The 21716-nt window shown below is 48.0% G+C and overlaps 1 protein-coding gene across 1 annotated transcript in view; it reads left to right on the top strand.

Annotated features, from left to right (window-relative positions):
• Positions 1 to 1474: 1474 nt before the first annotated feature.
• KMT2A (lysine methyltransferase 2A) overlaps positions 1475 to 21716 on the top strand; it is a 41598-nt gene continuing 21356 nt past the window's right edge. The window contains 14 exon segments of the mRNA XM_041458215.1: positions 1475 to 1647; positions 1650 to 1811; positions 8425 to 8435; positions 9603 to 9672; positions 10723 to 13388; positions 14658 to 14835; positions 15208 to 15442; positions 16484 to 16548; positions 17059 to 17430; positions 18041 to 18114; positions 18723 to 18851; positions 19705 to 19818; positions 20882 to 21028; positions 21282 to 21377. Coding sequence (XP_041314149.1) covers positions 1506 to 1647; positions 1650 to 1811; positions 8425 to 8435; positions 9603 to 9672; positions 10723 to 13388; positions 14658 to 14835; positions 15208 to 15442; positions 16484 to 16548; positions 17059 to 17430; positions 18041 to 18114; positions 18723 to 18851; positions 19705 to 19818; positions 20882 to 21028; positions 21282 to 21377 — 4461 coding nt within the window. The 5' untranslated portion in view covers positions 1475 to 1505.

Below are 21716 nucleotides of genomic sequence, written 5' to 3'. Positions count from 1 at the left end.
CCCTCCTCCTCCTCCTGCTGCAGAGTTCTGTGATTGCTCAGCCCCAGCAAACCTGACCAGGTGTGGCTGAGCAGGGGTGAATGATGGCCCCCAGAACTGCTGCTCCCCACAAGCTTTTTGCTCCTGTCACCACAAACCCTTCACCCAGCAGGTGGAGAGACCAGCGAGGGGAATGGGCCAGGCCCTGTTGTGAGATTCTGCAGGATGTGTTCCTCAAGGAAAGGGAGATCACATGTGGGATGTCGTGTGAGCTTGACTGCAAGGAGGATTCTGAACCTAAGAGAACCTCACCGAGGGCAAGGCTGTCTGATCTGGCTCCAACACCTGCCTCTGCTCTGACTTGTTCTTGTCCACACGTGCCCCTCTCAAAGCAGGTTCTGGTGGGCATTCAGGGGGCTGCAGCTCACACCAGCACTGGCCTGGCAGCAGCTTCAGTGGGAGGATGGGATTGAGCTGCACCAGTAAAGCATGGGAGAGCCCAACGATTCTCCTGTCCCTAGAGACGAAGAAACCATGTAATCTTAGATCTCCTCCCGGGAATTCCTCGGGAGCAGTCCCTCCCGGCCCCGCTCCCGCAGCAGCAGGGGCTGTGACCCCACAGCCGCTGGTTCGTCCTCTCTAACCCCGACAAACAGCCTCCCCGCCCCTCCCTCAGCTGATGAACTTGGGAGGAAAATGGGTATTTTATGTCCCCAAGCAGAGGGATTGACATCCTATCCGTGCGTTTGCAGTGCTGTTCTCACAGAAGACGGTGGCACTTGTTGGATGTTAACCCTGTTCTCGCCGTGCTGTGCGCGACGGGGCTGCCAGCCCGGTGCTGTCGCCGCCGCCTCCCTCGCGGGGGCGGCACCCAGCGGGACGCGGCACCGCCAGGGCGCGGGGCCGCAGGCAGGACACAGCCGGGGCCGGGAGGGCAGGGCGAAGCCGCCCGCCCTCGGTACTCGGCTCGGGGCCGCGGTCCCGCCGCAGGGACCGGCTCGTCCCGGGTCGAGCAGCGGACTGCGGGCTCTGCCATGCCGGGCCCGGGGCCGCGCCCCGCGCCCCGCATACGGCCCGGCGCTATGCAGGGGGTCGCAGCACCGCCTATGCCGTATGCGCGGTCCGGGGCGCGGGGCTCCTGCTCCCGCTCGGCATCGCCCTCGGGGTTATGAGGGCTGCTTACGGCCCGTTTATACGTCAGGCAGGTTCCGGGGCCGGCTCGCGAGGAGCCCTGCGCCTGTATGGCACTGCGAGCTATGAGGGGCCGCGGCGGCCCGAGGCTGCGCTATCCAGGACGGGGGGCTGCACTGGGGCTCGGGCCTGGGGCTCTGCATATCGCCCAGCGTTATGCTGCGCTAGCACTGATCGAGCATGGCTTATTCATGTGCCGGGGCGGCGGGATGGCGGAGCCCCACAACCTGCATGGCACCCGTTGTTATGCAGCGCCTCCACGGGCCGGCGAAGCGCTATGCAGGGCGCGGGGTGCGGCCCGGCCCCGCTCTCTGGCTCGTCGCCTCTCAGTAAAGATGGCGCACAGCGGTCGGTGGCGCTTCCCCGCCCGGCCCGGCAGCGGCGGCTGGGGCCGCCGGGGCCCGGGGGGGTCCCGCCTACGGGTGCCGGCCGTGCATAGCCTGCGGCCCGCCGAACCTGCGGCGGCGCCGGCGACGGCGGGTGCTCCGGCGGGGCGGCGGGAAGCGGCGGAGGCGGGGCAGCGCCGGGCCCCGGCGGCCCCGCGGCCGCGGCCGGTCCCGGCTTCGATGCGGCGCTCCAGGTCTCGGCCACCATCGGCATCAACCTGCGGCGGTTCCGCGCGGCCTGCGGCACCGAGGCGGGCAGNNCCCGACGCCCCGGCGGCGGCGGCGGCCCGAACACACCCGGGCGCACCCAGCCAGCCCCGGCCGCACAGCCCGCCCGCCGCCGGACACACCTCCCGCGCCCCGCACAAAGGGCGCGCCCGGCGGGGGGGCTGTGGGGGGGTGGCGGGAGTCGGCGGGCGGGCCCCGGTGCCGGTCCGTGTCCGGCCGCCCTCGCGGTCCCTCCCCGCGCACGCGACTTGCCGCCGGTGCGTCCTCCCTGCCGCCGCCTCCATTATCCGTCTCCCGCCGCTCCCGCGCCCGCGGCGGGGCGGGATGCGGTGCGCACACCCCGCGGCCGGCAGCGAGGTAGGATGGATGCGGCCGGGGGCCGCCCGGTGCGCCCCGGTGCCGAGGATGCTCGGCGGGGTGACGCGTCCTTCCCCGGGCGCGGGGGCTCGAGGGGGCTGGGCTGCCGGCCCCTCCTGCGGGCCCGGCGGTGGGTGTCGCGCACCGGCCCTCCCCCTTCTCCTCCTCCTCCTCCTCCTCTTCCTCCCTTCGCCGCTGTGGATGCCCCAGGCGGAGCTTGGGGCGGCGGGCCCGTTCCGAGAGGCCGTTCGCCGGTGCTAGGAGCGCTGGCGCTCCTTTTTTTCTTCTTTTTTTTTCCGAGTTGCTCTTCTTCCTCCCTTCATTTTTTATTTTTATTTAAGCCTTTCTAAGGCAGCCGGAGTGGGAGTGCGACAACAACCCACCTATTGACAGAGCAGGGAAGACATGATGGGGGTGTGTTACTACGAGCTGCAGCGCTCCTTTCCCCCTGTGGCTTTGCACCGCTCCTTAGCGGCATCCTTGTGCCGGCAAGAGGATTCCCCAGGCCTTTTGTACCAGGAGGGCTTTATTATAGATTTTTGAAGGGCTAGCTCTGTCTCCTCTTCTCCAGGCAGGTTGTCAGCTGTGGAGTAAGTGTATGTATCTTTGTATTTTGTTTGTATAAAGACCAATTGGTTGGTTTCCTTTCCCATCACTGGCCGTAGCAGAGTTCATTAAAACACACGTGAAAATACAGTTTTCTTGTGTCTTTCTGGCCTGGTTTTGGCATTTTCTGTTGGGTGCCATAAAGTGGAGCTCTTTGCTCGTGGCTGAGCTGGAGGAGTTCCTTGGCTGTAGAGTGGCAGCTCCCGCGGGCTGCGATGCTGGAGGAGCTGGCTTGTGTTTGCAGAAGAGAGCTGAGCGTGGGGACACTCCTGCCCTCACCTGTGCACCCTCTGGGGTGTGAGTCACGCTGCTCTCACTAGCACCATCATCTCAGGGGGTGCACTTTGGGATGCTTCTCTTTTTTGTTGTTTGCAGTAGACATGGCTTGATGGAATTCATGGAGTCCTCTGGGAAGCAGTTAATATCTCACCAGTGCTAGTTCAGGGATAGAAATGACTTGGGATCTGGCTAACCAAGCTGACCACAGAGTTAATAACCCAGGAGGTTTTTCGTGTGGGGGGAGGCAAGTTGCTTTGTTTCTTTTCTTTTTTTTTTTTTTTTTCCTAAGATGACATTGGGCTGTGGTTTGTTTAATTCCAGTTGTCTTCAAGTATATTTTTGCATCTCAAAAAAGCCCTAAAACATCTTTGAGATATGTTTTTTGAGTTTAGCCTTTAGGGTATTTTTGCTTTAAAGTAAAATAGCTTGAATGCATTGTAGGTGTGGCATCTGATTAACACAGGGTCTCCTGGATTTTAAGAATTCTATTTATTACATCTCTTTTCTACTTAGCTGCTAATAGCTTTTCCCTAATAACATTGCATACAGTAGAAATAAATGATAAACATTGATTTGTGGCTTGTTGTTTGTAGGTTCAGTTTTGCCTGACCACTCATGAGCCAGGCAGGGGCACACCCCAGGTGTTTCCCCTTGCTCTGGATTTGCAGCATGCTCAGAGAGGATCCTCACAAATATTGAGATTGAGTTAACTCGCCCCGTTGGTTCCTTTCCTTTGGTGATGCTCAAGAAACACAACATTTTTGCATCAAAGGACAGTTCTGGCTGGTGACTTGTGCACTCGTCATAGTCCCAGTGAAGAGTGCAGTCACCAGAGGCTGCTCCTTTCTGTCTTGCAGTACAAGTTCTCTGTGCGGTGGTGTGAGGGTGTGAAAAGGGCTCTGGCACATGTAGGAAGCCAGCACATGGGTGCTGCCTGTGGTCTCCCCAGAGGAGAGGGCAGCTGTGTGCAGTGCAGGAACCGTGCAGTTTCTGGTACCCCTGTGGTAGCTGCTCTGGGGGCTTCCAGAAGACCCCTTCATATTAGGGCTCACCCTGTCCTCTCAGTAACTGCCTGGTGCTCGTGCTGTTCTTTTCCACAAGGTTGAGGGTCCTTCCTGAGCCAGGCCAGTTACAGTATTCCACTGAGTTGCCATTATTCCTCATCAGGAATAAACTCTGAGCAGTTGTTTTGAGGTCAGGAGCCAGTGACAACCAGAGGAAAAAGCTGTGTTACTTTTTTATTTACAACTTCTGCTCTGCATGCTTGTTTTTTTTCTCCCTCATTCTTGTCTGCACTTGTGTAGGTACCTGTTGAAATTGGGTATTACCACCAAGTTAGCAGCAGTAGTGTTGTCCAGAACAAGTATTAGACTCAGTCTTTCCCTTGTCTCCTTGACAGTTTCGTAGTACATAGCAAACTGCATTTCTCATTTAAAAGATACCTGAATTCTGGGGTGGCAGGGCATTCTCCTCAGATTCAGGTCACTTCGTACAAAACCTTGTCTTCTGCTGCAGCTCAGTGTTGCACTGAGTTATCTCGAAACCAGCTCACATTAAAGGAGCCACATTCTGATACTCAATTTTAACACCACAAGAATTGCTGGGGGACTTTTTGCACAATGAAGCTGTAACTGGTTGAACAGTAGCATTTGTACTGTGTGCTAGCCTTTCAGCTTGTGAGTGGCACTGTAGGAACAAGAAAAATATGGTTGCATTTTCTTGGTGCATTATGTCAATATTTGGCATAAAACATAGTTGTCAAATATCTGCTCTGCCTGTCAGTTTAGAGCTTCCTGCCTGTCTGTGAAGGGGGATTGAAGCTTTGGGACGTAAAAGTTGAGAGTGTGCTGGATGCATGCTGATAGTTACCTCCGTAAATCTGTATTGGCTGAAAGCTGCAGAAGCTCAGGTTTGGCAGTTGGATGTGGTGGTGATGGTGGTGTCCCTGGTAGCACCTGGGGCATAACGTTTTATGAGCTGAATGTTGGAGTTGTGGATGTTCGCTGCTGCCTGGAATGTTTGGAAATGGTACTAGATCCATGTCCTGGGGGAAGGATTACCTTCCATACTGCTGCCAGGGTCATGCCTGAGCTGGAAGTACAGATAATTTCTTCTGTTTGCCTCAAAATTTCCTCACATAGTGTTAGGTTGAATGGTCACTGTCAGACTGCTTGAGTGTTTAATGTGTGAGTTGGAGGTGTAGAGCCTTTCCTGTCACTGGAGGTGACACTGCACATGCACAGGGAGGGGACTGCTGTGGGTGTTGGTGTCTGACAAGAGACACGTGGTGAGTGAGGATGATGCAGGTCATGGCCCAAGAGATGGAGGTTCCTTTGTGCACATTCGGGTGCTGCTTTGGCAGATGTGTGAAAATAAAAGTATGTTTCTGTTTTTGTGGTTTGGTCAGCTTTGTTCAGTGCTCCAAACCCTCAGAGGAGGAGTTTTGGGAAGTTTGTTAGGAATTTGGGAAGCTTTTCAAATGAAAGGTGGTGTGTCTCGTCCCACTGGCACCAGCAGTGGGCAGGTAAGGCAATTTCAGAGCAGCAGCCGTGCTCCGGTGAGTTTGTTCCTGGGGCTTTTGGACACTGTGCCTCCTTCAGCTGGAAAGCTCCTGGGACAGACTTGCAGCAGTGCTTGACCATGCACTTCTGTATTGGCACCTGTTGGAGGAACCAGGTACCTCCTCAAGTCAGTGGTTCATCACTTCTCAGGGATACCACAGAATTCCCAGAGCAGGGTTAGCTGTTCCCCCCAAGCTGAGCTACAGAGCATAGTTTGACTTCAGTACTGTTTCTTCAGGAATATATGTTTAGGAGAGAAAGATGAGTTTACCACCACAAAAGATTTTTTTTATGCATCCGTTCAGCAGCTCTGGGGCTTTTCTCTCATCATCTGCAAGCTTCATCTTTCTAGGTAGTGGTTTGACTGACCCTCTTCCTTGGAGTTGGTATTACTGAAAGCTTGTTGTGACCAGAATGAGAGTGTTTCATGTGTTCTGATAAGCATTTCTCTGTATTCAGAGTGGAAAGCATAAATCAGAATTTCTCATCCAAGTTGGAACCACGACTCTGGCAAAACAGATCTGTATTCTCAGTAACACACTTGTGGTAGACCTGCCCTGAGCCTCAGCCCCATAAAGAGCAATATATTCTTTCTAATTCTAAAAAAAACTGGAGTCTGGCAGCTGCAGCCCTAATCACCATTGTATTGCCATGGGTGATGCTGAGGGATGCAGCAGTGTGCTTTGGGGCTGTCATGTGGAGGTGACCAGGCCAAGGGCTGCTCTGTGATCTCAAGGTGTTCTCTGGAGGTTGGTGCTGCCCCCAGTGAAGCCCCAGCAAAGTCTGTGCATCACTCCTGGTCAGAGCTTTAGTTTAATTAAACAATGGAAGGACAACTGTCCCCTCATCTGAGCTGGTGCATAACGATCCCCCCAAGTGCTCAGCTGTTTATTATTGAAGTTGCATCACGAGTAATGGCTTGGGAAGCATCTCCCTGAACTCCCAGCAGACTCTGCTCTGCTCCCAGCACTCGGTGTTTGTCTCAGGGTTACTACCTGCCAACTCCCAGGGTGTTTACTCTGCTGAAAGCAGAGGAGTCTGGTAGATGTTGTGCTGCAGTCACTAAGCAGGCATCTGAATGAGCTTCTAAAAATAGCTTATCCCTTTCCAAGAAAGCGAGGTGCTGTCTAACTTTGGCCAAACCCAGGATGGGGAATGGGAAGGACAGCATTGGTCAGGTGACTATTGTAAAATAAATTTTTTCAGGTGATGATTGGAGCGGCTGCATTGCTGGTTTAGAGCCCCATGCAACTTCAGATCCATAGTGTTACGGTTTATACTGTTATTCCTCAGACAGAGATCAGAACATCACTTAGTGCCTGCAGGACAGTTTCTCCTTTGAAGGTGGGTTTTCCTGTGAGATCTTTAACTGGAAATTCTTTGAAAAGTAATATTGCTCAAGAGCATTGTGATAGACCTTTGCTTGCAACTTCTCTATTCTTTAGTAGATGGGTTACTTCAGGAAAAGCCGTTCTTTATCTGCACACAACTCTGAAGTTGAACCCAGTTGGGATAGTGTAATGTTTGATGGGTAATGTACGTGCTGCCCACAGAGAGATCATCCCATGCCTGCTTGGTTGGTCTTCATGTCTGGCACGAGGCAAGCCTTCTCTCATCCTTTAATTTATAATCCTGAGTGGCCTTTTTTGCATTGCATTATTCTTTTTCAGGTAAATGAGGCCATGTTCAAAATCTTCATGGTTTTTAATCGCTCTCCATCTGTCATGACATTTCTGAAAAACTGGAGGGAGGCTGTTCTTGCCTAGTTTGCCTCAACGCTGCATTTTGGCATGTGATGGCCAACTGAATGGTTTAGCCTGGCAAATGCTGAGTGATACTTAGTGGCTTTCTTCATCTTCTCTGACAGGTCACAGGGTTGCCTTCTCTTCTAGTGATAGTGACTGTTCTGAGGTCACCAGTACACTCAGGAATGTCCCCGAACACACAAGCACATGTAACATATTGGTCATACTACTTGTGGTTGTAAATGAAGGGGAAGTGATTATTTTGTGGAAGGAGCCTATTTGCTGTAGATGCTTCTAGTGACTGGTTGGTAAAAAATGGAAAAAATGATCATTCCCAGGCTATTGGGCCAAAGCCAGTATTGGTGTTGGAAACATTACATTTTGTTTAGCCAGTATTAATGTTGGAAACATTACTTTATCTTACATTGGCAAAGTAAGATAACAGAGCTCAGTTTGAAAATAATGCAAGTTGTAATCATGGATTGACAGGTGATTGTCAAAAATACGGCAAGTACTGATTTAGTAGCCAGAGATAAAATAATAATGACTTTAGGACCCAGAATAACAAAATGAAGAAAAGATCTGTAGCAGCCACAGAAACTTGGAGGCCAGTGCAAGTCAGGAAATCGCACAGGGTGGGCAGCTGATCCCTCAGCATTTCTAAACCTGACTGTTCTTAGGTATTTGTTGTTTCTCTGTGCCTTCTCTGGGTTTCAGCCCACATGTGTCTCCGCCGACAGCTTCTCCCTCTGTCGGGGCTGGGACCCCTTCCCTGCCCAGGCCCCGGGAGGCAGCGCTGCAGCACCCGGCGGTGTTTACATCCTGCTGCAGCCCACGTGCTCTGGAGAGGCAGGCGTGGCTGATCCGCAGTGCTGGGCGCTCCTGCAGCTCTTGCAGCGCTGCAGGACTCAAGTTGGGGAGCAGGAGTTTCTCCCTTTCTGGGAATGGCCTCCAGGGGTTCTGTGTGATGCAAGGTGTCTCGGGCAGAAGCAGTGTCTTCCTTCTGGCATCATTTTATTTCTGTTATGTTGCTTTATCATTGCTTTTTCTGGATTTCTTGTCATTTCTGCTGCAAGTGCGAGGAGCAGATAGGCAGCAGGGATGTGAGGAGGGGCAGGGCCACCCCCTGCTCCAGCAGGTGCATGTGCTGGTGGTGCCTTACAGGTACCTGCAGCCCGAGGAGCTGTGTGTTGTATTTAACTGGCCAAAGCATTATCTGCGCTGAGAACCTGGTGAGGGCATTTGAATTGTTTACACTGGGGCTCATGAGACACAAACCAGGCAGAAAATTTTGAGAAATACTTTGTTCTAAAGCCTTGCTCCTTTTCATCTATCGGGTTGTGGTGTGACTAGCTGAGATGCTCTTCCTGATCTTCCCTGTAAGTAGATGAAGTAGGAATCCTGTAAAAAGGATGAGGCAGAACACAAAGAAATGGTGTTATTTCTTTGTGCAGCTCTCCTTCTTCTTTCACAGTCTTGTCCCTTTTCACTTGCAGGATACTGTTCTTGCAGTGCCTGCCCTTCTTAAAGCTTAGCAGCCACATTGCACAGTGCTTTGAAAGGATAAACAGCAAGTAGCATCTCTGTTTCCAAAGTTCATAGGAAAGTTAAGAGTGGCCAACTAAATACTTGAGGTGAAAATGGATTAGGAAAGATGGAATGATATAAAAACAAAAAGATGTTGAAAAGATGCCATGCATTTGAGTGGCAGATGAGCTGGATTGACACCTACAGGCTCCTGATACACCTGCCTCACTCTGGACCTCATGCCTCCTTCAGAGGAAAGAGCTTCACAGAAGTCAGGTTTTCATCTCTCATTAAGACCAAGTCTGAAGGGAATTAAAAAGAGAGGATTTACCTAAGTTTGCAGGAAGTTGGGCTACGTTTGTACTAGAATAATATACACAGAAACATTTCATTTGCTGGAGTGTGTCTTTAGGGTGGTTTGAATAATAGCTTACAGGAGGAAAGCTTTGTTGTTTGATATGAGCAGCAGATTTTATGCATTAAGGGTTTGTTTCTGTATATATTTGTAGTTTGTCTTCCTGTAACTCTTTTTGATTGTTCTGTAGCTGTAAACTGTAGTTGCTGTGTATGTGTATATAAAAGCTGTATTTCCTTTTTAGCAATTCTTTGTTAGAAGAGCAAATGTCAGTATCTTTTTTGGGGAAGGAAAATCCTCTAGAATCCTTTTGTGCTTCATTCACAGTGGAGTTCATTTCAACATTAATATCCACGTCCTCAGACTTCCATCTGCTCTCTCATTGCAGGATGAACAGTTTTTAGGTTTTGGTTCAGATGAAGAAGTTAAAGTACGAAGTCCCACCAGGTCCCCCACAGGTAAGTTCAAGTTGCAGGATTGGGTGTCGACTTTCTGTTTTCTTTTGTGATGATTTTGCTGTGTCTCTCATGTTTGTTCCACCAAATCTCATCCACTATAAAAGCCACACCAGTCTTTAGGTTCAATGCAGTTAGTTTTGGATTCTCTATGTCTGATCTGTAAAGGAGAAGGGAAAGTCTGAGTAAAGAGTTATACTGATGAAACCAGTATTTGAAACCTCATGTCAGTGTTCTGGAGAGGCAGCTATTTAAAGAGTAAGGGTCTGAAACTGTTTGACTACTTCAGTAACTTTCAGTAGACTCCTTACTGCCTGTGCTGTCAGTAAATGCTCTCATCAGAGCGCTCTGCTCTTCCACCATAATCATCTGCTCAGCTTGGCTTCAGCAGCAAACTGTGGTGGGGTGTCTTGCTACTGCAAGGGAAGATCCAGAACTGAAATAGCTGGACTTGGTGAGAGTGCAGTGCAATGCATTGGTCAAGGTGGGTGATCAAGTCTTGTGCTTGATGGCGCCAAGTCAGTGCTGAGTATTAACCGTGTTTCAAAGCTGAAACCAGTTTTTAGTAAACTGTCTTGTATCAGCCTTGTGTAGGTTGTTCTTGCTCTCTTGACCTCTCCCTTAGCAGTGCAGATGGATGGCACTTGAAAGGAAGGATTTTTTTTTCTTTCAACTGGCTGTGAGCTGCTTTAAAAAAATATATTAAAATTCATGTGTTTAAAAGGTAGCATGTGCCCTTGAGAATTATTGCTCCCTCCCAGCATGAGGTTGGTGCTGGGCTTGTGCAATTGCATATATAATTGTTGGGAAAAGACTAGCTTGCATTTTTAAGCAAGTTATCTGTGTGGTATTTTATGTGGGAAAAGACATTTGTTGGGAAGGTATTCTCTACATGTAGTGCTAAAACTATTTTTATTTGTTGATTATCTGAAATGTTTTGGCAGCATGGGCAGCATGAATGATACTGAGTAAATGCTTGTGTGACCTGGGTAAAGCTCATCCCACACTTGGAGAAATTTAATATGTTCCCTGCATTCTCTGTTTCCCTCTCAGTTAAATCTAGTCCACGGAAACCTCGCGGGAGGCCCCGGAGCAGTTCTGACCGAAGTTCAGCTGTACTGTCAGACTCTTCATCAGTGTGTTCCCCTTCAAGCAAGTCTGAAACCACAACCATGGAGAAAGTAAAGAAGAAGGAGTCTAAGAGTGGGGAAAAAAGACGAGGAAGACCTCCAGCACTTACAAGTGTGAAGTTCAAATTGTCACAGGAGAAGGACACGTCGGACATTCAGAAGGGCAGCAAAGAAGAAAAAGAGAGTCTGAAAAAAATCAAAAGATCACCATCCACTACATTTCAGCAAGCAACTAAAATCAAGAAATTAAGAACTAGTAAGCTTTCCCCACTGAAATCTAAATTTAAGCCTGGGGCAAAACTTCAGATTGGGAGGAAGAGCGTTCAGATTGTGCGCAGGAGAGGCAGGCCACCATCCTCTGAACGTTTAAAGACTTCCTCAACTTTAGTCATAAACTCACAGCTGGAGAAGCCCCAGAGGATTCGCAAAGAAAAGGATGGCACACCGCCTCTCACGAAGGAGGAGAAGGCTGCTGTCAGACAGAGTCCACGCAGGATTAAGCCTGTCAGGATTATACCTTCCACCAAAAGGACGGATGCTGCGATTGCTAAGCAACTCTTGCAGAGGGCTAAAAAGGGAGCACAAAAAAAGATTGAGAAAGAAGCAGCCAAACTGCAGGGCAGGATGGGGAGAACACAGCTCAAAAATATTCGACAGTTCATCATGCCAGTTGTGAGTGCAATCTCATCACGGATTATCAAAACACCCAAACGGTTTATTGAGGATGAAGACTACGATCCTCCTATTAAAATATCCAGACTAGAATCCACACCAAACAGCAGGTTCAGCACTACATCTTGTGGCTCCAGTGAAAAGTCCAGTGCCGCTTCTCAACATTCATCTCAGATGTCTTCAGACTCCTCACGGTCCAGCAGCCCCAGCGTGGATACATCTACAGACTCCCAGGCTTCTGAGGAGATGCAGATGCTTTCTGAGGAGCGAAGCAATACTCCAGAGGTTCACACTCCCCTGCCTGTTTCTCAGTCCCCTGAAAACGATAACGGTGATAGAAGAAATAGAAGGTTTTCAATAACAGAAAGAAGTTTTGGCCAGAGGACTGCAAAAAAGCTGTCAGCCTTACCAAGCATGCCACAGCAGCAGTCCTCCTCCTCTCCTCCTCCCCCTTTGCTCACTCCCCCCCCACCACTGCAGCCTGCTTCAAGCATCTCAGACCATACCCCTTGGCTTATGCCTCCAACCATACCGTTAGCCTCACCCTTTCTTCCTGCTTCTGCTGCACCGATGCAAGAGAAACGAAAGTCAATTCTGCGAGAGCCGACCTTTAGGTGGACCTCCCTGAAACATTCCAGGTCAGAGCCACAGTACTTCTCATCAGCAAAATATGCCAAAGAGGGTCTTATTCGCAAACCGATATTTGATAACTTCAGACCCCCGCCGCTAACACCGGAGGACGTTGGCTTTGCATCTGGCTTCTCAACGCCCGGTGCGACAGCTCCCACACGTCTCTTTTCACTTCACTCTGGAGCCAGGTTTGATATGCACAAGAGAAGTCCTCTGCTGCGAGCGCCACGATTCACACCAAGTGAGGCCCACTCCCGGATCTTCGAGTCTGTAACCTTGCCCTCGTCCGTCGGCCGTGCCACCACGGGGACCTCTGCCACAGGCACGTCCTCTCGGCGACGGAAGAGGAAAGCGTTCAGCCCCATCCGATCAGAGCCCAGATCTCCTTCGCACTCCATGAGGACGAGGAGCGGGAGGCTTAGTACCTCTGACCTGACAACTCTCACCCCACAGTCTTCTGTCTCTTCCTCATTAACTAGTATTTCAGTTAGTTCTCTTGCCACTAGTGCCTTAAATTCAACTTTTACTTTTCCCTCCCATTCCCTATCGCAGTCTGGGGAATCAGCAGAAAGAAGCCAGAGGCCAAGGAAGCAGACAAGTGCTCCAGCAGAGCCTTTCTCATCTGGTAGCCCTACTCCTCTCTTCCCCTGGTTCACATCAAGTCCCCAGACAGAGAGAGGCAAAAACAAGGACAGGGCAGCAGAAGAGCTCTCCAAAGATAAAGATGCTGACAAAGGCCTGGAGAAGGACAAGAGCAGAGAGAAAGACAGAGAAAGAGAAAAGGAGAACAAACGGGAGTCAAAGAAAGAGAAAAGGAGAAAAGGGTCAGAAGTACAGAGCAGCACTGCTTTGTTTCCTGTAGGTAAAATGCCCAAAGAAAAAGTCAGTGAAGATGCTGCAGCATCATCGTCCGCCAAAAAAACTGCCGGGCGGAAGAAGTCTACAGCAGCAGATGCCACGGCAGAAGTTTCCACTGCTGCTCTGGTGGATACAACAGCTGTCAAAACCAAAACATCCAAGAAAGGTAGAGGGGGGCTGGACAAATCAGACCTGGACCTCAGCCCCACTGTGCCGTCTTTGGAGAAGGAAAAAGCTCTGCGTCTTTCTGCTCCTTCATCAAGCACTGTTAAACATTCTGCTTCCTCCATCAGTTCTATGTTGGCTCAAGCAGACAAACTGCCAATGACTGACAAGAGGGTAGCCAGTCTTCTGAAAAAGGCAAAAGCCCAGCTGTACAAGATTGAGAAGAGCAAGTCCCTCAAACAAGCAGATCAGCCAAAAGCACAGGTACTCCTTTTTCCAAGTCGGGTTTTTTGCTAGAGTGCATCTTACTTTGAACTTGTCCTGAAAGTCACTAATAGCTTTTGTATACTGAGCGTGAAGAATTAATGTGCCAAGCTAAGCAGCTGTTAGTGCAACAGATGGCAAACGACCCGAAAACAAGAATCCCTGGGCAGGAGCTGAGGGGAAGAGGGAGCTGCTGCACAGTCAGCTCAGAGGGGAGCTGCATGCGTTTTGGAGACCAGTACAGCATCGCTGCTTGTTGGGTGTCTCTGAACAAAGCTAAGCAAAGTGATTATCTGGAGTAGTACTCTGAAAAGTGCAGTTCCAGCAAAATGCAGTGTCTGTCTTGGCCTCCAGGTTTCTTGGGGACCCTCCTCAAGTAGAAAGTTGGCTTCTGAAGGAAAGTTGTTACTTGAACTTTCTGTTTTTTAACATTATGCAGTGATCTCTCACTTAGAGGAGGGAGGATATCCCTTGGAATTTTGCATATGATTTGGGGAACTGCTTCCTACCACTTTGCTCTTTTCCCTCTTCCCCACCCCAAAACTACAATTTTCTGCAGTCCTCTTTACCTGCCAGAAAGGGAGGTCAGATATGTTTTCAGGGAATACTTTTTATTTAAACTTTTACTTTTTGTAACAGCACTAGTGTTGAAAATCACTAGTACATATTTCAAATAGAGAGGCCTCCAGCTGTTTGTTTCTGAAATGAAGATGCCCATGCATCTGTGTGACTGGCCTGGTGTAGCAGAATCACAGATTCCCACAGTTGCTTATTTGGGATAGTTCTTTCAGTGGGAGATATTCCGGAATCGTACCAAAACATGGAAAATTGCACTAAAATGCTCTATTTGTTTAGCATCTCAGTAAACTCAAGCCCCTTATCTGAAACATCAGCAGCTGCAAAGCTCTCAAACACCCTCATCTACTACTGGCTTCTGCTGGATCAATCAGCACCAAGTGCTGCTCCAGTTCCAGTGGGCTCTGATTTTTTTAATGTCAGTGCCTTGGTAATGTGGCTTCGTGAGCGAGTTTGCTTTCCAGTAGTGGATGCAGACTTACCTTGTAATTCCAGCTGAGTCAAAACTCTTGTCTCTTGCACTTATCCTTTCTTGGATAACTGAGGCTTAGAAGGCCAAGTCTGTTTTTATCCTGATCCTTACAATCTACAAGCTAAGATATAATTTGCTTAGAAGTCTCTCTTGCATGTTTCTCAGTCTCATTTTGGTAATTTTCTCAGGAATACTGTCTGCTCTCATGTTCTGAAATCTAGGGGCAAGAGAGTGATTCATCAGAAACGTCGGTCCGAGGACCACGAATAAAGCACGTTTGCAGGAGAGCAGCTGTTGCGCTGGGCCGCAAGCGAGCGGTGTTTCCTGATGACATGCCCACTCTGAGTGCCTTACCATGGGAAGAGCGGGAGAAGATACTGTCTTCCATGGGGAACGATGGTGAGTTAGGATTTCTGGTTTTCATCTGTGGGTCCATACAAAGTCAGCTTCTGGTGGCTGCTTTAAATGAGGACTTCAAGTGATTAACAAGGGAAAGTATGTTAAAGAGCTCTGGGCTCTCTATTACAGTGCCACTCAAACAGGGTTAATCCTTTAAGCTGTTAGGAATTGTGTTAAATATGTGTGTTTTGCACCAAACCTGTGTTCTCCCGAGGGGCGTGTGTGCATATGCATGTGTACACGTGTGTACGCACACAATCTCATGCATCTGTGTGGCTCTGCCGATGAACTTAGGCTTCATGGGCTAAATTGGACACTCCTGAATCATTGTTTGACATCAGAAAATTCACATTAGAAATGTTCTTTTGGTAGATAAGTCATCGATAGCTGGCTCAGAAGAGGCTGAACCTGTTGCTCCACCTATCAAGCCCATTAAGCCGGTCACCAGAAACAAGGCACAGCAGGAGCCTCCGGTGAAGAAGGGCCGGCGCTCCAGGCGCTGCGGGCAGTGTTCGGGCTGTCAGGTTCCAGAGGACTGTGGGGTCTGCACTAACTGCCTAGACAAACCCAAGTTTGGTGGGCGCAATATAAAGAAGCAGTGCTGCAAGTAAGTGTGTCTGAGAAGCTGTTGAGCTAATCCCTGCTCTGAGCGGGATAAGTGTGCCCACGCTCTGGGCCAGGAGCGGCAGATTTGCCCTGTGTCATGGGCTTGGACTGAGCTTGACCTGTTCTGAAGCTTGATCAAAGCAAGGGACTGTAAACAGGTTGAGAGTCAAGACCACAATTTGAAGTGCAGTAGTTAGGAGCTCTTTCTCTGGAGTTCATGTCTAGTTTATTCTCCTCAGTTTGATGGAAGTGGCAGAGTACTGGGGATCGTTCAGTGTAAGATCTGTGGCTTTTGTTAGGCAGTACAGGATTTTGTAAGGAAGGCAATATGCACATAAATATTTATCTCTTATTCTCCTAGACTGCATTAATGAAGAGCTTGTGTTTTCAAGCTGGTGTTTATTTAGCTTATATACACTTTGTATATCAAAGGGTTAGGGTCTCTGGATCCTGACCCTGGATCAAAGGTGTCTCTGGATATCATTAAGAAATACCGCTCTTCCATGATTTCTTCTGTCATTTTTTATGCATATCACTTAGACTGAACCTTTTTTCTTTTTTAATTGCGGTATTAAATTGATTTTACCAGACTAGATAAACTGTCTGAAAAGGCAGCAGCTAAAGTGGCACCAGTAGATTGTTGTGGTATAAGAGCTATTTATAAGCCTTGCTGTGAGAATTGCTGTGTGAGAACGCTGCAGACTGGAAGGAGTCTTGCTCTCAGCAGCTTTGCCCAGACTTTGGGCTGGGTTTCAGAGCCATGAGCCCTGCTACAGGAATGGAGGCAGAAACAAAGCCTGGCCCAGTCTACAGAAGACATTTTATGCCAAGAATAAGACAAATAGGGAATAAAGCTGAATAAAGTTAGCAAAAGGCTTGGTCCCCTAGTCCAGTCCCACACCAAGAGTACTTGGTTTTGTCTGAACAAAAGTAGTGTATGTATTGCTAATGTTATTTTCAGTTTTTGATGTTGAGTATTTACAGACTGCCCTCTTAATATCTGCATCTTGGTTCTCATTTCATGACATTTCTTTCTTTTTAGAATGAGGAAATGTCAGAATCTACAGTGGATGCCTTCAAAAGCTTATCTCCAGAAGCAAGCTAAAGGTAGGCTGAAAGACTTGCCTTGAGTATAGGACAAGACAGAAGTTTTTCTTTTCATAGGTTTTGCTCTCTGTGCTGTTGTTTTAGCTACACTGAGCTTATAAAAGTTATTCTGCTGGGAGCCAACCTGCCTGCACTGTTGGTGGCAGGTGCAAGGGGCAGGAGAGATGTGAGTACATCATGTGAGATGTGAGACACATGCCAGTGTCTTTCAGCACTATACTGGTGGTGACTTTTGCTTCCTTTTCCTTCCTCACAAAGTCTGCACTCAGCTATGAATCTGTGTTACTGCAGGAGGGTGTTGCTTATTGCTGTTGTAAAATAGGGGCTCTAGGTGTGAGAGAACATGGATTGAAGTACAAGCCAAATTTATTTTCTGAGTACAATTTTTTGTTTGACAGAATTGACAAAGTTCTGAATCAAAGTGTCTGTATCCCTTTTTAAGAGAGCAGCAAATCATTTGAAGTCACACTATTTTGTTTGTGTTGCTTTATCTGTGCTTCTTTTTCTTAGCTGCAAAAAAGAAAGAGAAGAAATCCAAGACAAATGAGAAGAAAGAAAGCCATTCTGGAAAAAACCAGTTGGACTCTGGACAGAAACAAACTCCTCAGGCTGTTGTACCAAGAGAAGACAATTCTGGGAAGAAGAGCAGTGAGCCTGCCCGTAAGCCTGTTGAGGAAAAGCATGAGGATGGGAATTCCTCCGTTCCCGTGTCAGAGCCCAAACAGGTCCCTGCGTCTGGTACCAGAAAGACTGGCAAGCAGATGTCCCAGCCAGTCCAGCTCCCCCCTCCTCAGCCACCAAGCTCAGGACCTTTGAAAAAAGAAGCACCTAAACTTAGCACTTCTGAGCCCAAGAAAAAGCAGACTCCCCAGCCAGAAATAGGTAAATGGGACTATTTATCCTCAATACGTTTGAGTCACGTTAAGTAACAATACTGCTAAAAGCTGGTGCATTTTAAACCCAGTGAATGCTTTATGGTGTGTTGAAATCTCAGCAGACTATTTTGGAAATTTTGGTTAGAACTGGCTTCCTTTTTATTGACCCACAGTGTGTGCTAGGGCAGGGAGAAATGGCTATCCTGGTTGGGACTCTTGAGTTGTATAGTTGTGGCAGTCTTGAAGTGTATTTTCAGAATTGTTAAGTCTGTCAACTTCCCATTCTGAATGTGAAACCAGGAGGATGTAATCTTTTATATAAAAGTATAGCCCACTATTGTATGTAGTGCAGAGCAGTGTGAACAGTCACCAGCCAGGCAGCTCTGGGATTTCTGTGGCTTTGCACCCACAATGCTCCAGATTGTGTGCAGAGCAAACTCTTCTAGTCTTGCCTCAAAGAAACTGCTCATAGCTGGGGAGGTGCAGCCACAGAAGAGGGTGGAAAAGTTCTAGTCTAAAACTCATCGCACATTACCCAGCTGATTTTTTTCCCTTTTCTTCTCTACAGGTGGCTGTTAGTTACTTGAAATACTCATAATTTTTCCCCCCCTTCCTAGGCACAGAACAAAGCAAACAGAAAAAAATTGCTCCCCGTCCAACTTTCCCTGTGAAACAGAAACCAAAAGAAAAGGTGAATACTGTTTTTTATACAGTCAGTAAAATCTCAAGCACCTGGAACTTCTGTCTAGAAAGTAGAACCATATTGCTTAAGCCTTTGCACATTTTTTTTATTTGGTTCTTAAAGATGTTAGGTTTTCCCTTATGGCAGTATATGGATAGCAAAAACCGTAGCCTATGCCTAAGATTCAGTTCAGATGTTACTTTGGTATCTAAGATTTGTGTGTCGGAGGGTGGAGGCTAGCTTTTCCATAAAAAATGCAACTACTTTTGTCTCAGAAATAGCTCAATCGTGGAAAAAAAGAATTGTCTTAAGTAAAGGGAGAAGTGAGTAGAACCTCTTTATACCCAGAGTTGCCCCACTGCATCCAAACACCAACCCATGCTTTGATGAAAGAACAATGTGATGGTAAAGCACATGGAATTAGGACTGTACTTGCACATGGAATGCTCTTAGGGAATGGTTTGTAGAATGGTCACTTCCCTGCAGCTTTGTAATACTCATTAATTTTGTGCTGGTTTGGGGGTTTGTCTGTAAATTATTGATGGTATTGGATGTAACTGCTGATTGAGTTCTAACGTCCAGAGTTGGGATTAATGCAGGCTCCTTTGCTTGACCAGGAAAAGCCCCCTCCTCTAAGCAAGCCAGAGAGCAGCACACTGAACTTGCTCAGCACTCTGACTAACGGCAGCAGTTCCAAGCAAAAGCCACCTACAGATGGAGTCCACAGAATCCGAGTGGATTTCAAGGTAGAGGACAAAATGTTTTAAGTATTTGAATGTCCGCTGGCTTTCAGACACTGGAACTAGAGTCCCCTGAAAGTGCTGGCAAAAACTGCTGAGTTTGTGTGTCTGGTACCTTTCAAAGGGAACCGCCAAAATAGGAACCTCACGACAAGTCACTTGGTTGATTTTTAAAAGCTTGTTATGCCTTTCTTTTCTTATAATTAGAGTACTGGATGAAGAGACACTTAAAGCTTTAAAACCTTAACTGTCAATGTGTGAGGATGAGCAAGAATTTGAGGTTTATGAAGAATTATTCCATTAAGATGGAACTTAAAAACCTTACCACAACTTGAGCCAACAAGATTTGGGGAAAATGTTAGTAACTTGTAATTCACAACGTTTGGGGTATATCTGGGGTTTTAAAATGATAATTCATGTACATTTTTGAACAACAGTGTTGAAATAATAATAAAATATTTTCCTAATAATTTTTCAGTTCATCTATAAATGTTGATACTGGAGATCATAGTGAGATCTCATAAGTGTTTTATACAAATATGGAGCTTTAATAAAGTATAATTCTTCTGAAATTTCACTTCTAGTAATACTTGTGCAATTGTGAAAAGCCTTGTCCTGTTCCTTAGGTTTGCCTTCCCTAGAAGGGAGGCTCTAGCATGCCATTGAGTGCTCTCGGCAGGAACAGCGCCGAGGTGTGACTCTCCCAGAATACACTGTAAAGTAGACTGAGGTAGACATGGAAATCATTTCAGTTTGAGGCATCTTAATCACAGGCCCAGAACTGAACAGGGCGTGAGCATTTTGTACTGATGTTGTATTGCCTTGTTCTGCATGGTGATGTGTCCTTTTGTACTTTCAGGAGGACTGTGAAGTGGAGAATGTTTGGGAGATGGGTGGGTTAGGCATCGTCACCTCGGTACCTATTACTCCCAGGGTGGTGTGTTTTCTCTGTGCCAGCAGTGGACATGTGGAGGTAAAGCATTGTGTTCTGCTGTTGATGACTTAATTACAGCACTGTATTGTTACAAAAACAAATAAATAAAAATTATAATGACCTTAATCCAGAAGAAATTAAAATAATACCGGTAAATCTGTCCTTGCTAGAATTTGTCCCAAGATACTAAAGTGCAAGGTATTTTAAATCAGTTTGGGAACTCATATCTGTAAAGCAGGAGCTTTGCTCTCTTTTAGCCTGAAATAAGAAAGACTGCCCAATGGTGCTAACAGTTTTTAGACAGCCTTGACTTTTCCAGGTGTGTTCATACGTGCCAAGAGCTGTAAACTGTTACAGAAACAAAACTATAAAGGTTCTGGCCTAAAAAGCTGCCTAAAAAGCTGGATTGAGGTGTGTTAAATGCATTTCCAGGTTTAGATAAGTGCCTTCTCAATATCTTCAGACCAGCTGACCTGGGTGCTATTGCTCTAGGAGGGCCTGGGTTCTGACGAGTGGAAGGGGAAAAGGGAGTTGAGTTCTGGATGTGGACATCAGTGCACGTGAGGTCCATGAAGGCCCTGTGCGGCACAGAGCCATCCCCTTTTAGTCAGGGGCCCCCAGGGGACAAAGGATTCCCATGTCCCCTGTGAGCCTGCAGTGTCTGTGCTCTGAGGATGATTGTTTTTCTGGTATGACCACCCTTGTACAGGATACAGAGAAACTAGAAGAGCTTTGTAATGGCGAAGTGGGCTGAACGGAGGGAGAGACGCTCTCTTTGCTCTGCATGTCCCCACTTCATGCACCAAGTGTGTCTTCTGCTGTAATTGGCTTATAGTACAGGGAGGAAGTGAGGGAGGGAGATCCTGAAGAGCCCTGTAGGCCTTTATCAATGCTCAAAGCACTTAGTTAACAGGTACCAGACTCCCGGTGGTGTGAGGTGTCCAGTCGCTATTTAGGTTACCTGAAATACAGAGTTTCCCTCCTAAGATCTTATTCTGTCAGTTGTAAAGCAGAATTCAAAATAGTTCGGAGCACAAGCGGGCTGGTTTGGGAACTTGGAGCAGTTTCTGCTTTGCTAAAACCTGCCTCTCCCCCCTTGCAGTTTGTATATTGCCAGGTCTGCTGTGAGCCCTTCCACAAGTTCTGCCTGGAGGAGAGCGAGCGGCCCCAGGAAGATCAGCTGGAGAACTGGTGCTGCCGTCGCTGCAAGTTCTGCCACGTCTGTGGGAGACAGCACCAGGCCACCAAGGTACCCCAAAACCACTGGGAGACCCAGCAGCACCCCCACTGCTCCCAGGGCTCCTCTGGATCCAGAGGTCGGCCAGCAAGCATGTGCCAGGAGCAGAGTCTCTGTGCGCTGGGGAGGAGGCCTCTTGAGTTGCTCCGTTGCAGCTTCTTTCTCTTGACCTGAATGGGGGACCCAATAAAAAATTGAAAAGTCCAGAATTTTGCATCCCTTTGCAGGATGTCTGTACCAATGCTTTTTTCCCTTATTCCTGTAGCAGTTGCTGGAGTGTAACAAGTGCCGAAACAGCTATCACCCTGAGTGCCTGGGCCCAAACTACCCAACAAAACCCACCAAGAAAAAGAAAGTTTGGGTGAGGGATTTTAATTTCTTTTTTGGATCATTCATTTGTTGACTGTTGGTAATGCCAGGGAGCAGAGCTCTGCGGGTGATTTGCTCTGATGCAGTTCCTCATCTCTTCAAGGCAAGGTGCCTATTGCATCAGAAGGTACATTTATTTGGAAATAGTGAGGTGGCTGGTTCATAAGATGTTCTGAGAAAGAAGAGTTGTTAGAGAGATTACCCCTTTTTTCAGTTGTAGTAAGATCATAGTAAGTTTTTTGGTCATAGTCCCAGAACATGGAAGAGGGTCTTTAAAATAGAAGTGTTTACTTTGTTATCAAACCTGTTGATACCAGTATTGAGAGACAAT

The sequence above is a fragment of the Pyrgilauda ruficollis genome, unplaced genomic scaffold (genome assembly GCF_017590135.1).
Source record: "Pyrgilauda ruficollis isolate IOZ18807 unplaced genomic scaffold, ASM1759013v1 scaffold126, whole genome shotgun sequence".
NCBI classification, from domain to species: domain Eukaryota; kingdom Metazoa; phylum Chordata; class Aves; order Passeriformes; family Passeridae; genus Pyrgilauda; species Pyrgilauda ruficollis.
Note: the sequence above shows the minus strand (reverse complement) of the source record. Positions and strands in the feature narration are given on the sequence as shown.